The sequence below is a fragment of the Peromyscus leucopus genome, chromosome X, assembly GCF_004664715.2.
Source record: "Peromyscus leucopus breed LL Stock chromosome X, UCI_PerLeu_2.1, whole genome shotgun sequence".
Classification (NCBI taxonomy): Eukaryota; Metazoa; Chordata; class Mammalia; order Rodentia; family Cricetidae; genus Peromyscus; species Peromyscus leucopus.
Genome location: NC_051083.1, coordinates 36,329,590 through 36,351,972, shown reverse-complemented (window position 1 = coordinate 36,351,972; position 22,383 = coordinate 36,329,590). Strand labels below are relative to the sequence as shown.

At 41.4% G+C, this 22,383-nt stretch overlaps 1 protein-coding gene across 1 annotated transcript in view; it reads right to left on the bottom strand.

The window, feature by feature from the left end:
• The window catches only part of Sms (spermine synthase), a 51,016-nt gene that overhangs the window by 12,934 nt on the left and 15,699 nt on the right, over positions 1 to 22,383 (bottom strand). Inside the window, exons 2-7 of the mRNA XM_028873212.2 lie at positions 12,506 to 12,626; positions 10,617 to 10,710; positions 10,046 to 10,110; positions 5,753 to 5,928; positions 4,710 to 4,864; positions 2,864 to 2,953 (exon numbers count right to left, since the gene is read on the bottom strand). Of these exons, the coding sequence (XP_028729045.1) occupies positions 2,864 to 2,953; positions 4,710 to 4,864; positions 5,753 to 5,928; positions 10,046 to 10,110; positions 10,617 to 10,710; positions 12,506 to 12,626 (701 nt within the window). The remainder of the gene's footprint in view (positions 1 to 2,863; positions 2,954 to 4,709; positions 4,865 to 5,752; positions 5,929 to 10,045; positions 10,111 to 10,616; positions 10,711 to 12,505; positions 12,627 to 22,383) is intronic.

The following is a 22,383-nucleotide window of genomic DNA, read 5'->3' as shown; positions in this document are numbered from 1 at the left end:
ATAACTTTTTGCCACTTACTATATTTTTTACTTTATCATTTACTATTAAAATTCAATTTCTGATACTTTCTATTGGGTTTTGGTGGAATCCCTCTATTGCAACGTCTTTATGTGCATGTGTGCGTGTTTGTAAGCAAAGAGGACAACTTGTCCGAGTAGCTCCTCTCCCTCTACCATGTGAATTAAACTGAGGTCATCAGGCTTGGAGGCAAATGCCTTTATCCACTTCAACAGTCCAATAACAGATTTCTTAAAATTCTCATCTTTAAATTTAATTTTAAACTAAATTCTACTTGAGTATAATACAGATCTAAAAAATAAGTCACTAAATTTAACTTATTTTACTTGACCATTTTGTATGTGTGTACATAAAATGCATACATACACATGGGTAATTAATTCATCCTTAGTTTTCTTGGCATAGTACCTTTAATTCAGTATTAAGATTACTGTCATCATAAAAGAAATTTTTTTTGTTTCTTGAAACAAATGTTAACCGGAGTAATTGTTTTAAACATATGTAAAAACTCCTGCCTTTCTAAAAACAGCATTTTAATGGACTGTTGCCTTTTGTACAGTGCTCAGGTTGGTCTGTCTTCAGAACCCTCAGCAGAAAAAAAAGGCTCAGGCTCCCCCTAGTGGTTATTCTGAGACACTAACCACTGCCACTCTCCAAGAGCTTTTGAATAGAACAAAATGTGATTAGTCCCCCCAACACTCCCCCCTACCACCAATATGAGGGAATGGGATGGTTGAGTTTGGAGAGGGACAGAGAGGGAGAGCAATGAAAGAGATATCTTGGTAGAGTGAACCCATTAAAGGGTTAGGGAGAAACCTGGTGCTAGGGAAATTCCCAGGAATCCAAAAGGATGACCCCAGCCAAGACTCCTAGCAATAGGGGAGAGGGTGCCTGAACTGGCCTTCCCCTGTAATCAGATTGGTGAATACCCTAAATGTCATCAGAGAACCTTTATCCCGTAACTGATGGAATAAGACGCAGAGATCCACGGCCAAGCACTGGGTTGAGCTCCTGGAGTCCAGTTGAAGAGAGGGAGGAGGAATTATATGAGCAAGGGGGGGGGGTCAAGATCATGACAGGGGCACCAACAGAGACATCGACCTGAGCTAGTGGGAGCTCATGGACATGTACTGACCACTGGGGAGCCTGCAGAGGACTGAACTAGGCCCTCTGAATGTGGGTGAGAGTTGTGTAGCTTGGTCTGCTTGTGGGGCCCCTGACAGTACGAATAGGATTTATCCCTGGTGCATGAACTGGCTTTTTGGAGCCCATTCTCTATGGAGGGATGCCTTGTTCAGTTTTGATGCACGGGGGAGGGGCTTGGTCCTGTCTCAATTTGATAAACCAGGTTTTGTTGAATTCCCAGGGGAAGCCTTACCCTCTCTGAGGAGTGGATGGGTGAAGGGAGTGGGTAAGGGTGTGTGGGGAGCGTAGGAGGTGGAGGGGGGATCTGTGGTTGGTATATAAAATGGAAAATAAATAAATAAAAAAAGATGTCATTTATTAAGTTCCTAAGCATGTGGCTTTAACACCATTTAGTCATGTGGTCTTTCAATATGTACCAACTACACACCAAAAATCCCATGAAGAGCAGTCTTTTACCCTTGCTGCATACATCTGACCACCCGGCTCACCATCTGTGCCCTGAGGGTCAGATATCCCATTTCAGGAGACTATTGGTCAAATTCCCCTTTCCACCATACCCCTACTAACACCTAGGTTGTACAGCTGCTCTCAGTTTGTGTTTCTGGTCTTTCCATAATCTTTACAAGAAATCCATACAACAAAAGCCAGGGTGACAGAATTCTCCACCCACTGTACCCAACACTGATCTAAAGTGACCCCTACAAATTTGAATAAATCCCCTTTAAACTCTCTAAGGTTCAGCTCTTTCTTCCCAATATAAAGAACAACATCTACCAGTTATGGTGTGGGGATTAAGTACAACAGGCAGGGGGTCTGGCTCATTATTTGTCAGCCAAGGTAACTTTGAATTCGGTGTGAAATAGTTCAGCCAATGTTTTGCAGAGCTGAATTCTACCCTCCCTTCTTGAATCTATCCAACAGGATAAGCTAACTCTAATCTTTCTTGCCCTTTGGCCCACAAAACAATCACAATTGCATTTTAAAGTAGATAGAATTCCTGCCTCAAATTAACATGCAGGTAGCACAAATTCAAATTTAAATGTACATACATTAGGGAAGGAAGAAGTGCTAGGTAATTGACATCCCAAAGTACAGCACTCATCCAAATTGCTTATAAATCTGGAGGTACACATTTCATATTCTATTCAATTAAGAATTTGCTTGGGCATCTTACTCTAACAAGCCCCATGTCTATGAAAAGGAAATATATGCATCCCCACACATCAGAGTGGCTGCTCACCTTTCAGGCACAGTACAACTTAGGACAGAAACTAATTGCTTATTTGCAACATGTTAATAAACTACACCTACCAATTAAAAATCTGAATTCCCTCTGAAAGACTATGACTTCAAGGCATTATTCAGGGTAGTGACAGAAGGTGGTAGATTTAAAAAGTACATGACATCTTTTATGCCAGGATTAATGTGGGCTGGAGACATCACTCAGTAGTAGTGGGTGGCTAGCATACAGAAGGGCCAAGTCCCCAATAACATAAAGAAAAGTAATCTGATAGAATCCACACTGGGGACTTCTTTCAGTATCTATACACCATCTACTCTAAGTATGATAGATACTATATTCACACAAAGAGACTATCTTCTTAACCAATTATACTAAAAGGTACAGGCCCAATTGATAACATGTATTTCTATTTTCAGTCAATTTAAATGTAGAAATTTAAACCAAGAAATAATTACCTGATAGCAGTCTCCTTTAAGATTGTCTAAGACATCTCCACATGTTCTTCGCATGTATTTCTTACATCCGTCAATTACCATTTGGTCAATGTTCAAAACAGGTTAAAGAGAATTTGAATGTACTAAAGAATTCTGAAAGAGTAAGTCTTCTCTAAAACATAAAGGTTCAGACAAATAAAGGTTTTGACTATCGCCAGCTGAGGATCATAAAGTTAAAAAGTAGATATTATGGTGACTTTATTTTTCACACTAAGGACATTCAAGTGAAACTAGATTTTTTTCTTCTCATGAAATGGCTTAGGGAAGCCATTCTGATAGCCACTAAGCAGCAGATGAGGCGCCCAACATAAATGCTCTCTAATCCACAACTACATTATTATCTCTGCTTCTCTACTGGTAGACACATACAAGGCTGCTAGTTTGTAAATTTAAATGTTTGTTCAAGAAAGACAACACATCTGCCTTGTGTAGTGGATATCTGTTCTATGACCCTGAAGTGTAGCCCTAGAAATATAGCAGGTAACTGCCCTACCCACCTATGACCTTAAGACCTGAGATGCACGTATACAGCTCTCTGCTCTCCCTTGTGGGCTTGGATGTGGGACTGACTGAGACTGCCAGAACCGCATGCCCCAGCATTCCAGAACCTGCGGCAATTCTGTTCTGTACCAGTGAGTTTTTCTCCCCTAATAAATTCCTTCGCCCTTTAAGCAGACTCCGTAGATTTCTCTCTTTATCTGGTGTTCAATGTGGGGCATGAACCCACAACCCTGGGATTAAGAGTCCCATGCTCTACTGACTGTATTTCCTGTTTTCTCTGTTATTATTATGTTCCTTCTCAGGTCTTTGATGGGGTTGAAGACCAGATAGCTACAGTTATAATCCCCTCGCATCTTAGCTAAGGACATTTCAGATACTAAAGTTAGGTTTTTTTAGAATAGGACAGCTATTGGAGTAATCTCTCTAACATGCCATTTACCTATGTTCTGGAAATTTCTGGATTTTAGTATGTATCTCTTGTTTGATGTTGTTCTTGCTGGTTGTATTTCTATTTTTGTTTAGGTTATTACCTTTCCCCCCTCCTGAACAATACTTGATAATCGTTCCTATTGTATATAGTTTTATATTAGGTTAGAACTTTCTTATTTAGACAAAAGGGAGAGATGTAGTGAATAGCTGTTCTGTGACCCTAAAGCACAGCCCATGGATTTCTTATATTAGCCTTGAGTTTGGGGAAACACTCACCAGACTTTGAAGGTACCAAAGAAATCCATTTACCTTGTGTTCACTCTAGCTCTCTGGGAAGTTAACTTAACACATCTGCCTTGAGTCTGGGGAAATTCTCACTGGAGTCCAAAGATATCAAAGGAAGGAGGACCAAAATCCATTTACTTGTTCTCTCATTCTCTCCTCTCTCTTGCTCATCTTTTTAATTTAAAAAAAAAAATGTATGAGCCAGGCGGTGGTGGTGCACGCCTTTAATCCCAGCACTCAGGAGGCAGAGGCAGGCAGATCTCTGTGAGTTCAAGGCCAGCCTGGTCTACAAAGTGAGTTCCAGGAAAGGTGCAAAGCTACACAGAGAAACCCTGTCTTGGAAAAAATAAATAAATAAACAACATTGTATGAGTGTACACATGCTGTTATGTGCATGCACCACATACATGCTTGCTGCCTGGAGGCCAAAAGAAGGCATCAGCTAGACTGGAACTGGAGTTACAGACAGTTATTAGTCCCCAAATGGATGCTTGGAACTGAACCCAGGTCCGCTGGAAGAGCAGAAAGTGCTCTTAACCACTGAGCTATCTCTCCAGTCTCTGAAGTTGTCCTCTTACACAATAAAGGATATCTCTACCATGGTGACCATCTTTGGTTTCAGTTTGACAATTTCACATAATATGCCACCATCTCCACCTCCCAGAATCAGTACATCTTTGCCAGAATAATCTTCTTTACCGCTGCCCATGATGGCTCGGGTATACGCCAAGTCACTCTCTGCCAAATCTAGGGAGGAAACAAGAGACCCAAATGATGACTCTACCCAAATATACAAACTATTTGACCTGCTGAAATCTAGCTTGCAATGGAAAATTTCCAACTTTCAAAAACTGTCCATAATGTGCAAGGTTGTTTTTTTGGATTATGTAGTTTTCACAAACTTAATGCATCTGACACATAAGATAAAAAGAACTAAGTTGGGCTGGAGAGATGGCTCAGAGGTTAAGAACACTGGCTGTTCCTCCAGAGGTCCTGAGTTCAATTCCCAGCAACCACATGGTGGCTCACAACCATCTGTAAGGAGATCTGGTGCCCTCTTCTGGCCTGCAAGGATGCATGCAGACATTACACTGTATAATAAATAAATGAATAAATCTTTAAAAAAAAAAAAGAACTAAGTTACTTAGACAAAAATACAATCTTGAGAATGTGCTGATAGTCTGAGTAATTAAAAGAAATGACACCTTTAAAGATGACAAGATATGCCATCTGGAAGCTGCTTTCAAGATAATAAGACAAAATGCAGCAGGGTTAGAGAAAACAAGACTGGCTACTCACTGGTATTGTCAATGTCCTATGGTGAGTATCTGTGGGCTCAACGCACTAGTTTGTCTATTTAGGTTGAAAGTTTTCCATAATAAAATGCTATTTTTAAACAAGCAACTGTACTTTCTAACTAACTACTCATCAAAGAAAAATCTATTTTAAGACGAAGTTTACACAAAAATCCAGACAACCCATAAGTTCATACAATGTAAGTAAATCATAAAAGATAGCAGTGTCAGAATTAAGCTCACTCAGATGAATCCAAGACAATGGCATTTGTCAGGAAAGCAGTGGCTGCCAACATATCACCACCTTGTTATGCAATCAGCATAGGAATGGAATACTTACTAACATCACCACTGAGGATGAGAATATTTCCAAACTGCTTTGAGTGTAGAATTTTAATGTTCTGATATGGTGAATCTTCATCATACACCACTTCATCTATGTCATACTCAACCAGGCGCCCATCAGCAGTAGGCCAGTATCTGTCAATGGCCCCTCCTCGAACTATGGGTGGTAAACTGGAGAGAGAGACAGAAAGGAGCCTTTGGAGAACACTGCATTACAAAAGGACTTGGGATGGAGAATTTACAGAAGGCCATGAGGGACAAGAGACATGGCTTAGTGGTTAAGAGAGTGTATTGCTCCTGCAGAGGACCCAAGTTTGGTTCCCGGGTAGTGGCTCACAACTGCTTGTAACTCCAGCTCCAGGGAGATCTGATACCTCTGGCCTCTGCCAGTACCTACACTCACATGTACATACCCACAATTATAAAGAAAAAAAAAAGGTGCCCATGTGCTTGTAGCAGACAGACTCTTTAAAAGCGCAAAACAAATACAAAGTATGGACATTTACCTATTCACAATCACAAACTCTACCAAGTTGCAACAACTGCACAAAACTATTTCTTTTTTAAAAAAAGAAAGAAAAGGAAACATTTCTGGCAGGTTTTAAATTTATTTTTCCTAATGAAAAATTGAAGGAGAAAATGGGTATGGTAGGTATCACACTTTTCAGTACATATCATCAAAGGTCTGCAAAACCACATGGGTATTACTGAAGTAACAAGTTCTGTTATCTAGTATAGATTCCATCTTCAAGAACCCTGAGCTGTCCCAATTATGTCCTTGATATCTGTCATGCTTTTGAATTAAGTTTCAAATACTACATTTTCCTTTCCCTGCTCTTTTTTAACCCTCATTTCACTTGGAATATTATTATTATTATTATTCTGTTGTTGTCTCCAAAAAGTCCAGATCAAGCATCTGGACGTCATCCTTCATGTGGACTTAGCTGAGATCCTCTTGATTGGAGTCAGGTTGGCAAACAGCATCCAGGTTTCCGAGCAGGAATACAAGGGAGACTTGTACTTTTGTTAATGATATGATACAAGGGAGACTTGTACTTTTGTTAATGATATGAAGTGGATGTTACTGAGCTACGGTGATGTCTGCTGGACCTCTTTCCATCTGCAAATGTCCCTCTGACATTATTAGGCTGTTCTGTGGTTCTCAGAAACTGAGTACTATACCAACAGTTATTTACCAGTGGCAATGCGATTAAGAAGCTTCTCGCCTAAAGCAATTCTCACTGGAGAAGTGACAAAATGACAAGCTTCTCATTCCATGCTTTTGTAAATAATCAAGTGCTGCTGATAGGGTGAATATATCAAAAACTACCAGCAGAGGACACTAAATGACAAGAAAAAAACCCAACAATGAAGAGGTACTATGTACAGCTATGCGGGCCTGTAATGCTGGAACCTGCCTCACATCCCAGTTTCCTCTTACCTGCTTCCAACAGTATAGGCACAAGTGAACAAAACTTTCTCAGAAACACACACACACACACACACACACACACACACACACACACACCTGTAAACTGCTCCAAAGCTGACAAAGTAATTTCCCACAAACTCATTTAATCCTCACAACTCCTGCTTTAAGCACGTCATCTTTCTAGGGAATGAATTCATCCTTCCGAATGTTAGGCAGAGCAGAGGAATTTCTTGTGTTAGGTAATGGCCTAGTTAAGACAGTCCCCAGCCAGGTGGTGAGGAGGATTGATGGAAGCTTCTTCCAACCCTGGGTGGACTGAGGTGAGTAGAACAAGTTGAGAGGGAACCTGTGGCAATAGGTGACTTTGACCAATCTCATTTAGAAATCCATTTCACATTAATAGTAATAATAATGATGATGATGATGATGTTGATGGCTCCATGGATAAAGGTGCTTTCGGCCTTGCCTGACAACTTGAAATTTGATCCACAGGAGCCATATAAAAAATGAAAGGAGAGACTAACTCTGCCAAGTTGTCCCTCTGACGTTCACACCTACCCACATATGCATAAATGCACTAAATAAATAAATAAAGATAGATAGATAGAAACAAAGATAGATGATAGATAGATAGATCAATAGATAGATAGATAGATAGACAGATAGATATTCCTTTATACTGTGTGAATATATGTCACTGTGCTTGGTTCAATAAAGAAGCTGACTGGCCAATAGCTGAACAAAGTAAGGTTAGGCAGGAGAGCCAGACTAGGAGAATGCTGGGAGGAAGAAGGGCAGAGTCTGGAGTTGCCAGCCAGCCACAGAGCAAGCAGAGATGAACGTGCCATGCTAATAAAGGTACTACCACGTGGCAGGGTGTAAGGAAGGAATATGGGTTAACTTAAAATGCAAGAGCTAGTTAGTAATAAGCTTGAACTACTGGTCAAACATTATAATTAATATAAGTCTCAGTGTGTTTATTTGAGAGTGACTGAGGGACAGAAACTTCTGCCAACAAGTTCCCACAAATGCTGAACACAAACAAAGTCAAGGATTTCAGGGGAGAAAATCCACCCTAGTTGACAGTCAGCCAGTTCTAACCAGCACATATGTCTGCTCTCAACTGGTTCAACGCTGCTTGGATTAACTTGAAACTCTCTCTTCTCTAGATTTTTAAAGCCCAGCAAGAAACAAAGGAGATCTCTAACAGGATATGGCAGCCATCAGCTTGATATGGAGTTCAAGGCAGCATAAAGTGTGACTCCCTGCAGTGGGCTACCAGGAGACCCCATGCAGCCCCACAAAACCAACCTTTCCTGCTCAAAATCAAACCTGGATTTGCAAGACAGCTCCATGTGTTCTTGGCTTCAAGTACACTATATATACATTGCAAGAATTTTCCCCAAACTGAAACTTTAGGTGAGCTTTATTTCCTTGTTCCTTCTCACTTGAAAACACAAGACAAGTCTTCACAGAAATCCCAAGGCTTCTTAGTCAAAATCTGTTACTCAATAACCACTACTGAAAAGGGAATAGGAATTTCAGATAACATTACCAAGTTATCTGTTTTTAATTCCATCTCTGACAGTGTCATTTCCCAGACAGAAAAGTGTAACAATCCTTTTGCTCTGATGTCTACAACAAGGTAATCCCAACTTCCCATTCTTTCCATCCTTATTTTATAAAAAAGGATATTAAAAACAGTGACAAACAAAAACAAGTTGATATAAAAATCTAAAGTTTGTGACCAGTCTCTCATAGAAAACTCCCCCATCAACCAGAGTTTTTGTAAATACTGAAGCCCAGAAACATATTCTTTTTCTAAGTGTGTGTGTGTGTGTGTGTGTGTGTGTGTGTGTGTGTGTGTGTGTGTGTACACGACTGGAAATGTCAAAAGAAAACCTGCACAAGTCGGTTTTTGCACAAGTCGGTTTTCTCCTTCTACCCAATGTTCTGAGTACTGAATTCAAATTTGGCAGCAAGTGCTTTTACTCACGTAGCCAGTTCCCCAGCCTCAGAAGTACACTCTATTTACTCATACCAAGAAGCAGCGATGATAAAAACCAGAGTACCTTTTGGTGTGGGCCAATTCATTTTCCCAGAGTTGGGGCATGTTCAATTCAAGGAAAATTGCCAGCAGGAAAAAGATAAAGTGCAGAAAGCAGTGCGGGTGTGGACATAGCCAAGGACTACTAAACTGAACTTGGGTGGGATTAAAAAAAAATTCTATGTCCTCAGATCTCAACCATGGGCAAGTTTCACATGGGGATTGGTTCTTTTCAGGACTCTCAGGCATCCTATTGCTCTTCCCTACCTAACCACCTACAGGAAGCTGAAGAATTACCTAGTTATCCCAGATCTGCCCTGGAGCTTTCCTATGGCCTGATCAAACTCAGCAGGTTGAGTCACTAAGAGTTTAAACATCCTACTTTTGTCAACAAGAGTTTTCCTATTCTAAAATCTGCTGTGAGATAAAGACAACAGTATCCTATTCGGATCAGCACATCAGTGATCTGGGTAAAATCCCTCCATGTCTGTCTATATCCACCTTTTGGCTTTACACAGCTACAGCTTGTTGGAATTATTCAGTATCATCTTTCTGCCTCATTATAGGCTCACCCTCCCCCCCCCCCCCCCCCCCCCCCCCCACCCCCCACCCCGTCCTCTTTGTTTTTACATATTTGTCCTGTTTGGGATGGGATAAGAGGATGGTTCAGTTCACCATACAGACAGTAGCAGGCATTTGACTTTGATCTTCTCCACATCTTCTACAGACACTAAGACCAACACTGCCATTCTGATTATTTTACCAATTAAACAAATATTAAAAGGACATTCATGAGTAGATGGACTTACCGCTTCACCCGCCCAGTTCTGTCCTGACTCAGTTCTTTCATTTTTTCTTCTATTTTGTTCAAAAGCTACAATTAAAAGAAAACAGTGGGCTCAGAATATAAACTGCACAGAATAGCTAAATTACAGAGGCGAGGCATAAGGCTATGCTGACCACAATGTGATACTGGCCTATACACATTCCCCTTATGCTTACTGGAGCTTCCTGCCCTGGCCCAAATCCACACTCCCACACTACCTCTCCCTCATGATGCTACCCTAACCACAGTCTGAATATTCCCAAGAGGAAACTGGGAAGAAAGGTAAAGGATACTGCAGGTACAAAACTGTACATGAAGGTTCTACATTCCTTCCAATAGGAAGTGAAACCCATTCCTTGTATTCAGAAGGTAAAAGGAAAGCCAACAGCTAGGTTTCCAAACCATCAGGATTAATTCTTCACGAAGGAGGCAAGTTTAAATTTCAGCTAACCTGAAAGTCAACACTCAAGAAGCTAAGCAGACTTTCAGAACCTTAAATCTGGGGAGATAAAATACACAACATTTTGAAAGGAGAAAGAAAAGTGAAAACCAACGCTGTCAGTTTCTTGTTTGCCTTGTGCGTCACTGTCGTAACTCTGAAGGTCCAGCAACACCAATCCATGGGGATAAATCCTCAAATTGGCAAAGCTACAAAAGAAAGTGTAGTTTTACGGTTAGAAATTGTTATCAGGGCACTTCAAAGAGAAGAGATGTAGGCCCAATCAAGTTCTTTTTTCCTTCAATGTCAAAGTTAATTCTCTGGCCTTTTTTTCAATTCCAATTCAGAGATGGGAGGTGGGACATGGTCACTTGTGGAAGATTTAGGAAAGGGCCAAATACTAAGCTTTTAATTTTACTTCTTAGGCTCCGAAATTGATCCGCTCTGAAATTGATCTAAGTCTATGACTGATTCCTATTATCTAAATCTATAAATTGATTCACAGGCTATGAATCTGACTTTGTGCATGTGTATGTGGGGGAGAGGACGGCCAGGAGTCCCAGGCCACCTCCCAAGCACTGAAATTACAAGCACATGCCACCCAGCTTTTGTACATGGGCTCTCATGGGGAACACAGATCCTCATGAGGCAAATACTTTACCACCTGGGCTATCTCCTCACACCCTGTAAGCATGTGATTTTTAGTTCTGTTTTTGGTTTTCCTGAGCATGAGACCTGTCCTGGAGTATAGTTGATATACTCAATGTGACTTCATCAAAAAACAAAAAACAAAACAAAACAAAAAAAACTCCAAGTTTCCTTCTCCCAGCAGGTTTTAATTAAAATTAGCTTCTTGGCTAGCTAAGGGTAACACTTGGTGCCCACTTACGCTTCTCAGCACTGGAATTTTGTCTGGCTTGAGCTTCCTCTGGCACTTGATTTTTACCAAGGGTCCCCAGGAGGTTTTGTCAGGTTTAGTTAACCAGGAGGAGGGGAAGATTGGGAAGGGCAAACTGGGCTCTCCCAACTAACCTTCAATGTTCATAAAAGAAAGCAGTCATCCTGGCTGGAAGGCTAAGAATGGTGTATGTTTTGAAAGAGTTCTTTAAATACAAAAGGGAAGAATGTGTGACAGCAACCTTTATGAGTATGTTTAATCTAAACAGGTGGTGGTGACGCACACCTTTAATCCCAACACTCCGGAGGCAGAGCCAGGTGGATCTCTGCGAGTTTGAGGCCAGCCTGGGCTACAGAGTGAGTTCCAGGACAGCCAGAGCTGTTACACAGAAAAACCCTGTCTCGAATATCCAAAATAATAATTACCATTACTGTTGTTATTATTAAAAACTTAATTTCCACACTGATCTCTCTCTCTTTTTTTTTTAATTGGCCTCGGGGAGTCACCTAAAGGTATTATGTAGTCCTTGAAACATACTTCTCCTATCCTCCCACACATGCTTTCATTTTGTGTTCATTTTCCTTTCAGAAGCAATTTCTGAACAATTCTTCCTGAGCCTGACTTGTTTCCATCCCGTGTTTTATTATGGTCTTAGTAAAAGATAATCTCGTCTAGCAATGCTCTAGCCAGCAGCAGCAGCAGCAATGCAACCAGGGCCTTGTTGGAAATGCAACAGGGGTGGAAAGGACTCTGGCCCAGACCCGCTGAAGCAGAAACTCTGGGGTAGGGGTGGGGAGTTGTCCAAAAATCTGTTTTAACCAACTCCAGATCATTGCCTACCAAATGTCACACTGTTTATTGCCAGGGGTCTTGTTCTGGTCCTAGCCATACAGGAGAATCACTAGGGCTTTAAAGAAATACAGAGGTCCAGGTCCAGTGGCCTTCTGCTCTGGCGGGAAAATGCCTAGGCAGGAGAATTATGAAAGCACTGAATTTTAGCCTCCTCTAAAAGATGTCAAGGGACAAAAAAAAAAAAAAAAAAAAAAATTGGCTATCATCCCTAGCCCCAACTTTGCTCCCATCTAAAATCCATGAGATTACCTTACCTGCCATTTTTGTTCGTGTAGGTTGCTAAATAGCCATGGTCCTGCCAGGCGTGCACTGACTCTGCCATCCCATGCTCCTGAAAAATGGACTGAAGGCCTTTCAGAATGGCCTCACCGTCAGCTGGAAGACAGGAAATGAGGGAAGGTGATTAGGAAAAACACGTGCAGAAGGAAAGCTAAAGGCTAAGGTGTGGAGTTCAGTAGTAGAGCACTTGCCTAGCATGGCTGGGGCCCTGTGTTCCATCCCCAGCAACATGAAACATTAAAATTAAATAAAAAATAAGAAAAGCTAATGTGACATGATTTGATGACTGAACCTTCTCCACCCTGCACGGAAAGGCTAAAAAGAACACCTGGCTACCCGATAAGAACGCAAGAACTGACCACAAATAGGTATGCCAAAGACACAGAGAAATAACAATCCAATGAAACTAAAGATTTCAAGAGAATGCGATTCCATTTTAGGCTAAATAAATTAATGGGTACACATAGTTCTAGCAGGGGGATGCATACCGATTATTGATGAGTCTCACTCATAATGGGAATTTTTGTTTTATTTCTAGATGTTTACAAAAGGAAACTGTTGCTGATACAGATGAAAAGTAGGAATTAAAAAGTGGCATCCAGTAACATACTTGGAAACAGCCAAAACTGAACAATCCCAACAGACGGAACTACTGTGTTGTGAGCATTTCCCCTTTCCACCCTGCCCCACCTCACAACTTGTCCCTCAAAAGTAGAGCTTGGCATCATGAACTGGTTGGACATGCATGGTGTGGCTCTGGAGGCTGAGACAGGAGGATGTGTCGGGAGTTCAATACCAGTCTTGCTCCAATGTGAGTTCCAGGCCAGCACTCATTAACCTCCCACAAACTCATTTGGCAAAGTCAGAATCTTCAATAACATGGCAATACGTAAAAGAACAAAATTCAGTTTATTCTACTGCAATTATATCTGCAAAGCAGCCCTTCTCTGACAAAAGTAAATGAAGAGCCAATTCCAAGAGAAATTACTATTCCTCCTGGAGCTTCTGTAGACTGGCTCCTCATGGAAAAAAAAAGGAAAGAAAAGAAATGGGCCTCTATTAGGAAACATCTTTGCAGATACAAATGACTTACATTTCACCAGATAAGAGCATCTAGACTGTCTAAGTGGGCTTTAAACCCACTAAGTGTCCTTTTAAGAGACAGAAGACACAGGGAGAAAGAAGGAGCAAGTGACTTGATAGCCAAACTGAAGGAACTTAGGTCACCTCCAAGACAAAGCTTCAAATCAGACAGAAAGGAAGACCACAGAATCATGCCATAAACCCATCCCAACAAAAGCAGATGGGAATACAAGCAGTAGCCAATGACTCACTGAATTCTCTTCCTAGCAAAACCGTACCTTTGGCAAACCCATTTGGCAGAAAATAATCCAGCTTGCTTTACTCTGATGAAATTGGTTTTAGGAAATTAAAACAGTCTGAATTGTGCCTCCAGAACTACAGCATTTAAGACAACCCATCTCCCCTAAAAAGTATTTCCGGGGGCTGGAGAGATGGTACTATGGTTAAAAGTACTGGCTGGCTTCTTGAGGACCGGAGTTCAATTCCTAGCACCCACATTGTGGCTCACAACTGTCTATAACTCCAGTTCTGAGAGATCCAACACCCTCACACAGGCATACATTCAGGCAAAACATCAATGCACATAAAATAAATAAATCATTAAAAATTTTAAAAAGATTCACCTGTAAGGCCCATTTTGTGCCATCCCTGGGATGGAGGTCCTGGGTTCTATAAAAAAAAGTATGCTGAGCAAGGCATGTGAAGCAAGTCAGTAAGCAGCATCCCTCCATTGCCTCTGCATTAGCTCCTGCCTCCAGATTTCTACCCTGAGTCCCTGTCCTGATTTCCTTCGATGATGAACAGCAATGTGGAAGTATAAACCAAATAACCCCTTTCCTCCCCAACTTGCTTTTTGTTCATGGTGTTTTCTTGCAGCAATAGAAACCCTAACTAAGACACACATGCAGGTAAAACACCCATACACATAAAAAAAAAATAAAAATAAAAAGGGGAAACATTTGATTTGCAAACTTGATCACATGAACTAAACCTGTTCAAGTTCAGTTTATTTGGCACCATAGCCTGATAGATCAGTCCACTGTGCAGGTGAGAGAGCTAAGCACAGAGCAAGAAGGAAAAGAATACCCAGACCAACAGAAGCTACCCTAAATGTAGAAATCACTATGTCATTACACAGTTCTCCTTGGCTAGACAGATGTTTTCTGTTTTGAGAGTGTATAAAACAAATAATCACTCTTGGTAAATGGCCTCAAGGCTGTGTTCTTGTTGGCATGCTACAAAACAAAACAAGTGGAAGGGTAAAATGCAGCATTATCCTGGATGTGATGTACCAGGAACCTAGCCTGGGGAGCTAGCATAAACTCAGTTACTTGGGCCAAAAAAATGGGATGCCTTAGATGTAGTGCACAGTTCTTGATTGCTGGCCAGCATGGTAGCCATCCCTTTTTCTCACTGGCACAATTAGCCAAAAGGCATCATATGGACTAAAAGCAGCCCTCTGGCCAGGTTTCAAGATAAAGATCAAAGGGTAAAAAAGAAATCCAATTTGAAGTGTTACTTGTTTCCACACTATGGGCATTAACCCCTCCACCCCCAACTGAGGAAAACCAGGCAGGTCTGAATGAATATATTTCTGGCAGGCCAGTTCTTTAATTGCTCCCATGCAATGTGTTTGTGTGTCTCCTGGTTCCTGTGGGTGTCTGAGTGTGCCAGCACAGCTAGGAAGGAGTCTGTAGAGGGCTATTGGAATCATTCTATTTGCTTTACTGCCACTTTACATCACATTCATTTTCTTCCTGAGCTGGGGCCTCTCTTACTATCTCTGCTGCTTCCTGGCCTAAAGAGTCCAGAGGGGAGGATGGGGCTGAAGAGCCTCCTGGTATCCCTTTACAAAAATCAGGGTTTAATGGAAAAACTGAAAGCAAGAGCTCTGAGCTCCAGTTCACTTAAAGTTGGGTGGTGGATTACTTATCTTGATCTCAGGTGCTCAGTAGATATTGTACAGGTCAATGAAATCCATTTTCATTTGGCTAAATTCGCAATCATTATTACTCTGTCTCTACATAGTTTTGAAACCATCTAGATCAGTAGTGTTCAATCCTAAGTGCATATTATAATCACCTGGAGAATTATTAAAAATTTCAATGCCATCTGCTTGACCATTTAAATAAAAACATTAGTGTAGGACCCAAGCACCAGTATTTTTAAAAGCTTCCTGGGAATTTCCAATATGTAATAAATCTAAACCATCCTATTCAAAAGGAAAAAAAAGAGCTGAGGATATAGCTCTTACCACGTGAAGTCCTGAGTTCTAGGCCCAGTACTAAGAAATAAGGAACCTCTACCCAGAATTTTCATACTAAATACACTCAAGTTCAAAAAGCTACATAACATACTCAGGGTGTGGATTTGATAAAAACATATTATTTAGCTGGGCAGTGGTGGCGCACACCTTTAATCCCAGCACTCGGGAGGCAGAGAGGCAGGTGGATCTCTGTGAGTTTGAGGCCAGCCCGGGCTACAGAGTGAGTTCCAGGACAGGCTCCAAAGCTACACAGAGAAACCCTGTCTCAAAAAACAAAAAACAAACAACAAAAAAAAATATTATTTGCACATTTGAAATTCTCGTGCAACAAAAATAAAGCCTAGCCAGGCATAGTGGTAAATGCCTTTAATCCCAGGGAAGCAGAGGCAGGTCAGAGCTGTTGAGACTGTCATTCATAGACAGACGGAAAGACAGACAGACACATGAGAGAAAGAGAGAGAGACAGAGGGAGAGAGAGAAAGAAAGGAAAGAAAACAAAGTATTTTCAAAATAAAGTCTAAACTCTACTAATTGAAGTCATAAGTATCCCAGAAATGCTCCAGAAAATGTTCTGCAATTATTGAAAACCTAACCTTCATGGCTGTGTAGTACACAACATGTAACTTGACCCAAGAAACTGGGTTTTGCTCTACCAGCATTTCTCAATACTCAAATTGGGGGTGAGAGTAACAATGTGTGAAGGACCAACTATTCCCTTTCAGGACTTTAAAAGCCCCAAGTCATACCTATCAGATGTCAAGGATGCATGTCCCCTTGCCAAGAAAAAAAAGTGTCCAGCTGGCCCAAGTTCAAAAAACAGAAGAAAGAGTAGTAATACTTTTGAGACCTACTAGATACTCTAAACATGGTGAAATGAGTGTGAGATTGGAGTATACCCAAATTTGACAAAACAAGGGAGGACAGTGGCATCATAAATGCCTACAAATCAGGAGAAAGTGTTAAGAAGATCCAAAGGCTAAGAGATAAATGTACTTTGAAGTAGGCATAGTAATCTAAAGTAGGCCAGTAGACTGCTGTTTGGCAGTTCTGAGAAAATTCATTACAGTGGCTGGGCAAGAAGGCTGGGTTATAATATAACCTTTGAATTATTACTAAGAATCTTCCGAAAGGCAGAAAGAGAAAGAAAGAAAGAAAGAAAGAAAGAAAGAGAAAGAAAGAGAAGAGAAAGAAAAGAAAGAAAGAAAGAAAGAAAGAAAGAAAGAAAGAAAGAAAGAAAGAAAGAAAGAGAAAAGGGAGGGAAGGAGAGAGAGAGAAAGGAGGGAGGGAGGGAGGGAGGGAGGGAGGGAGAGAGAGAGAGAGAGAGAGAGAGAGAGAGAGAGAGAGAGAGAGAAGAAAGGACGCTAGGAATGGAGAGGAAAGAAAAGTAATAGAGACCTAAATGTCAGGCTGGAGAAAGAGCTCAGTCAATAAAGTGCTGCTATACAAGAATGGGGGCTTGAGTTCAATCCCCAGAACCCATGTTTAAAAACTGAGGCCAGGCATGGTGGAACATTTATAATCCCAGTGTTGGGGAGGTAAAGGTAGAGCTAGGAAGATCCCTGGGGTTCACTAGCCAGCTAGCCTAACCTGAGCCCAAGACCACTGAGAGATTCTGTCTCAATAAATAAGGTGGAAAGAACCTGAGGAATGACCTCTGGCCTTCAAACACAAATGCACCCTTCTTACACACACACACACACACACACACACACACACACACACACACACACACACAAGAGTGGCGGTGGGGGGGGCGCTAACTAGCATCTCTCCCTGACTCATTTTCTACCAGGGATCCATTTACAGGACTCTCTTTGAGAACCTCCTCTTTTGACCCTCGCTCCAGATGGCTGAAGGCCAAACCTGTCTATGCTGCTGGACTCCACCTCCAGGGCAACTGTTCACATAGTTCCAATCTGAAATCACAAGCCGGTTCATGCTGTCTGTTCTTCTACTGTACTTCTAGTTACATAGGATGATGCTCTGTAGTCTCAAAACCTAAAATCCAAATTCCTCCAAAATGGGACAGTTTTGAGTACTGACATGATGACGCTCACAAGCAGATAAATCAGCATCTGACCTTATGTAACAGATCAGTCAAACCTCAAGTGTACTCAAAATGTTTTGTGAAATTGTAATACCAACTTCAGACTGTATATAAGTTATATATGAAACACAAAGAAGTAAATAGCTATAGGACCATATATAAATGTTGTATTAAACTTGTATCCCATCACCAAATCTGTAAATGTAAATATTCAAAAAAGCCCTAAAAAATATTTAACATATAATCTGAAACACTTCTGAACTCAAGTATTTCTGGTGAGTGATATTCTACCCATGCCATTGGCCACTTAAGATGTCTCCAAAATGGTCCCTTCCTACAAACCTTTTCCTACAAACCCCCAACACAACCTCTGCCCCACCCAAATTCCCTGGCTGGGACACATCTCACTTGGAGACCTCACTTCCTTAACCATAAAATAGACCAGCTGCTTGTGCTGCCACAGGGTGAGCGACAGGTTAGCTGTAACAACCTTAGGAGCCCAAGGAGACATACTGACTAAAAACCCAAGATGCTGATAAGACGGGAAACTTGCCGCTCCTTCAGTTATAGTCCAAGGCCCTTCTTCACCTTTAGGCCAAAATGCACCTTATCAAACTTGAGTACATTCGAGGTTGCCCTAGAGAATTTGGCAATTCTAACACATGGAGAGGAGGCACTTATTCAGCCACTTGGGACTTCGATGTGTGGCTTTACACTTTTCAAATTCAAAAACTACTCTTAGGCCATGGACACACTTGAGAAATTTCCAAAGTTGTAAAACTCCAGCTGTGTCTTGTGAACAGATGCCATCTTTCATACAGAGGCATGGAACTCCACAGTTGGCACTCAGCTGGTCATCCCATAGGCAAGCTTAAGTCTGTCTCCTCTGTAAGAGAAAGGAATTGGAACCTTTTTTTTTTTTTGTCTACACTGTTTTTGGCTTTCACATTCACACAGCATCTGGCTTCTGAAATGGGTGGTGGTGGTGAATTTCTATTCTGGTCTAGCATATTTTTCATTATAAAGCCTGGGAATTCCACACCTCATCATTAATCTCCCACCAAAACTGCTCTCCCACAGTAGGGCTCAAGCCACTTAAACTCCATGGGATGTTTAACCATTCTCATCCTCACAGACTGAAAGGAGCCAGGAGACAGAAGGCCACTCCTACAGCAACTGCAGCCTAAGCCACTCCAAGGGTCTACCTACTCTTGGTATTTTCAAAGCTCTGAACCTTTTACATTGAGAGGCACTCTGCAGCCGCCTAAAGGGGAACTACCAACACACACAAGTTCTTTCTCCTAAACCCTAGACTCACTTTAGTGAGTTTCCAGAACTAAAGAACTTAGGCTTAACCCATGTCGTTTTCTTCACACTTAACCAACTCTGGGTTTTTTTTTTTTTCTTGATAGACCAATAAACCCAAAAGCCTAAGGAGGAATCAGTGATAAGGAAGTCAGAAGAAACTGGGCTGATAGCTAAGGAGTAACAAGGTTTCTTTCTGAAGCAATGAAAATGTTCTAAAACTGACTATGGTGATAGTCACAGAACTCTATGGATATTATATTGAAAACTATCATACAACCAGGGAATCATATATCAAGTTGCAAACGGAGTTTTAACTGAAGCAAAGAAACCTGATCTCAGCAATTCTAATAGGCTAAGCTTGACCTGCAAGATCTTATTGTTGTAGTAATCTAGGCTAAATGTGGGCTTAGGTCAATGGCTCTTCTCAACCTTAAAGGGGCATGAGATAGGTTAGGTAGACAGACACTCCTTAGTGATTATCAGAATCAAGGAGGAGTCTGACCTAAAGAAAGAAAAATGAAGACAGAGATGCCAGCTTTCATCTTGTTTTTAGTTATCTTGTGAGCCAAAGTAAAGACTCAGTACCTTTAAGAAAATACAGGTTCTGGGCTGGAGAGATAACTCAGTGGTTGAAAGCACTTGCTATAGCCGGGCGGTGGTGGTGCACGCCTTTAATCCCAGCACTCGGGAGGCAGAGGCAGGCGGATCTCTGTGAGTTCAAGGCCAGTCTGGGCTAGAGTGAGTTCTAGGAAAGGCACAAAGCTACACAGAGAAACCCTGTCTCAAAAAACCAAATAAATAAATAAATAAATAAAAAAGCACTTGCTGTTGCTCTTCCAGAGGACCTGGGTTCAGTTCCCAACACCCACATCAAGCAACTCACTACCACCTATATAATTTCAGCTCAATGGGATTACTATGCCTCCTTCTGGCCTCTTCAGGCACCCAAACACAGTTATGCACACATACCCATAAATAAAATTAAAAACCTTTTAAAAATATAGTTTGTGGTGTCTACTACAATGTGAATCATAACTTAATAAAGAGGTCAGAATAAACCCAAAGAAATGAGCTGAGCCTTCCTATTCCTGTTTATTCAGAGATAACCAAGGCAAGACAGAAAGTTCCTCCAACACAAGTCCCTGCTAGGCTCAGGCACAATTGCAAGACACCAGGTAAAGGGACTACAGGGTAGGTAGGGAGTCTCTTCCATGCGTTCTCATCATCCAACAGCAAATGTCTAAACAGCACTCTTCCACGTTCTGGGGACAGTGTGAGGGGACCACAGGACTGTTCCTGTGCAACTATCCTGCTGGCAAAGCTCCTGCAGACAGTGTTAGGCTACTGTTCGGTCACAGAAGAAAAGTATGGCTGCAAAATGCAGACCAGAACAATGAGGTCAGCAATTTTATGTCAGGCTTGTTTTAGATCATGGTTCCTGACGTTCAGAAAGAGGAACTAACCAAGAAAAATTAACTTCAGAAAGAAAGAAGAAAGGAAAATAAAAGACCGGCTGAAGTTAGATTAACAGCCATGCAACGCCAACACAGAAATAACACCCAGACTCCTTCCATGCAAACACACATTCAGGCAAGCCAGATGGAAACATTTATGAAGTACTAGCCACAACGACTATTTCTAAAAATTTACAACACACCAAGTTATAACATAATGGAAATGTGCTGCTAATTCCCCTGCCCTGCTGTCCCATTTCCACTGCAACAGAAAGCAGTTAAAGAGGCATTTCTAAGGACACAATGGGGCCAGTAATAACCCTCCCATAACATACCTACCCTAGAAGGTGGGCAGATGCAGTTGTTTTACTTTAAAATTATTCCTATCAATCTGTCCTCTATAAGCCTGGTAAATCAGAGGAGCTTACAAAAAAACTGGCATACACTTCTAAGCCCTCTTTGGTTTGAAAACAAAATGCTAATAAAAAATCCTATCTCCTTTCCTAGTAAGACCATTTTCTTCATAAAACTGGGAGTCTTAATTCACCCTCACAGCCTAGGCTCTGCACTCTTCCTTCTAATCTAACCTATGAGAGAATCTAACCAAGGTAGAGAAATAAAGCACAGCAGGCTGGGAATAGGGCTCAGTGAGTAAAGGTGCTTGCTGCCAAGCCAGATGAACCTGAGTTTGACACCTAGAACCCACATGGTAGGAGAGAACTAACAGAGGCTGGATAGCCTCTGACCTCCACATGCACACTGTGGCTCAGGTACCGTGGTACGACGCTGCCTTGGAACAGGAGACATGGCACCAGTGCACACGTACGTGTATACACACACACACACACCACACACACACACACACACACACACACACACACACAAAGCAAGTAAACTAAAAGTGTAAAATTGTTTTAATTTTTACTTTAACATCATATCATTTTGAGATTATAATTATGCCATTTCCCTTTTTCTTCTTCCTAAGCCCTCCTATGAAAATTCCCCCTGCCCCATTGCTCTCTTTCAAATTCATGTCCTCTTTCCTTATTTATTGTTACATACATACATACACAGACAAACACTCCTAAATACAACATGCTCAGTCTGTATGATGTTGCTAATAAATATATATATATTTTCAGGGCTGATTATTTGGTATTGGATAACCAATTGGTGTGCTTTTCCCCAGGGAAGACTATTCTGCTCTGAGGATTCCTTAGTTATGTCTAGGGTTAAGGCCTCGGAGCTTTTTCCCATCCACATTAGCATACCTATGGGTGTCATCCTTGAAATTCTTAACCTTTTAACAAAGCATCAGGAGACTGGAGAGATGGCTCAGGGGGTTAAAAGGCTATTCCAGAAGCCTGGAGTTCAGTTCCTAACAACCATGTGGCATCTAATAGCAGTCTATAATTCCAGGTCGAGGATCCAGCGCCCTCAAAAGGCTTCTGAGGGCACTACAAACAGTGCACAGATATAAAATGAAGGGGAAACAATCATATGCATAAAATAAAAATAAGTGAGTCTTTTTAAAAAAAAACGCATAGGGACGAAGACGTCTTTTTTCCCTGGGGCCTTTATCTTTCCTTTTTTTCTTAATAAGTAAATACTTTTATTCATTTTACATACCAACCACAGATTCCCCTCTCTTCCCTTCTCCCACTCCCTCCCAAGCCCTTCCCCCCAACCCATCCT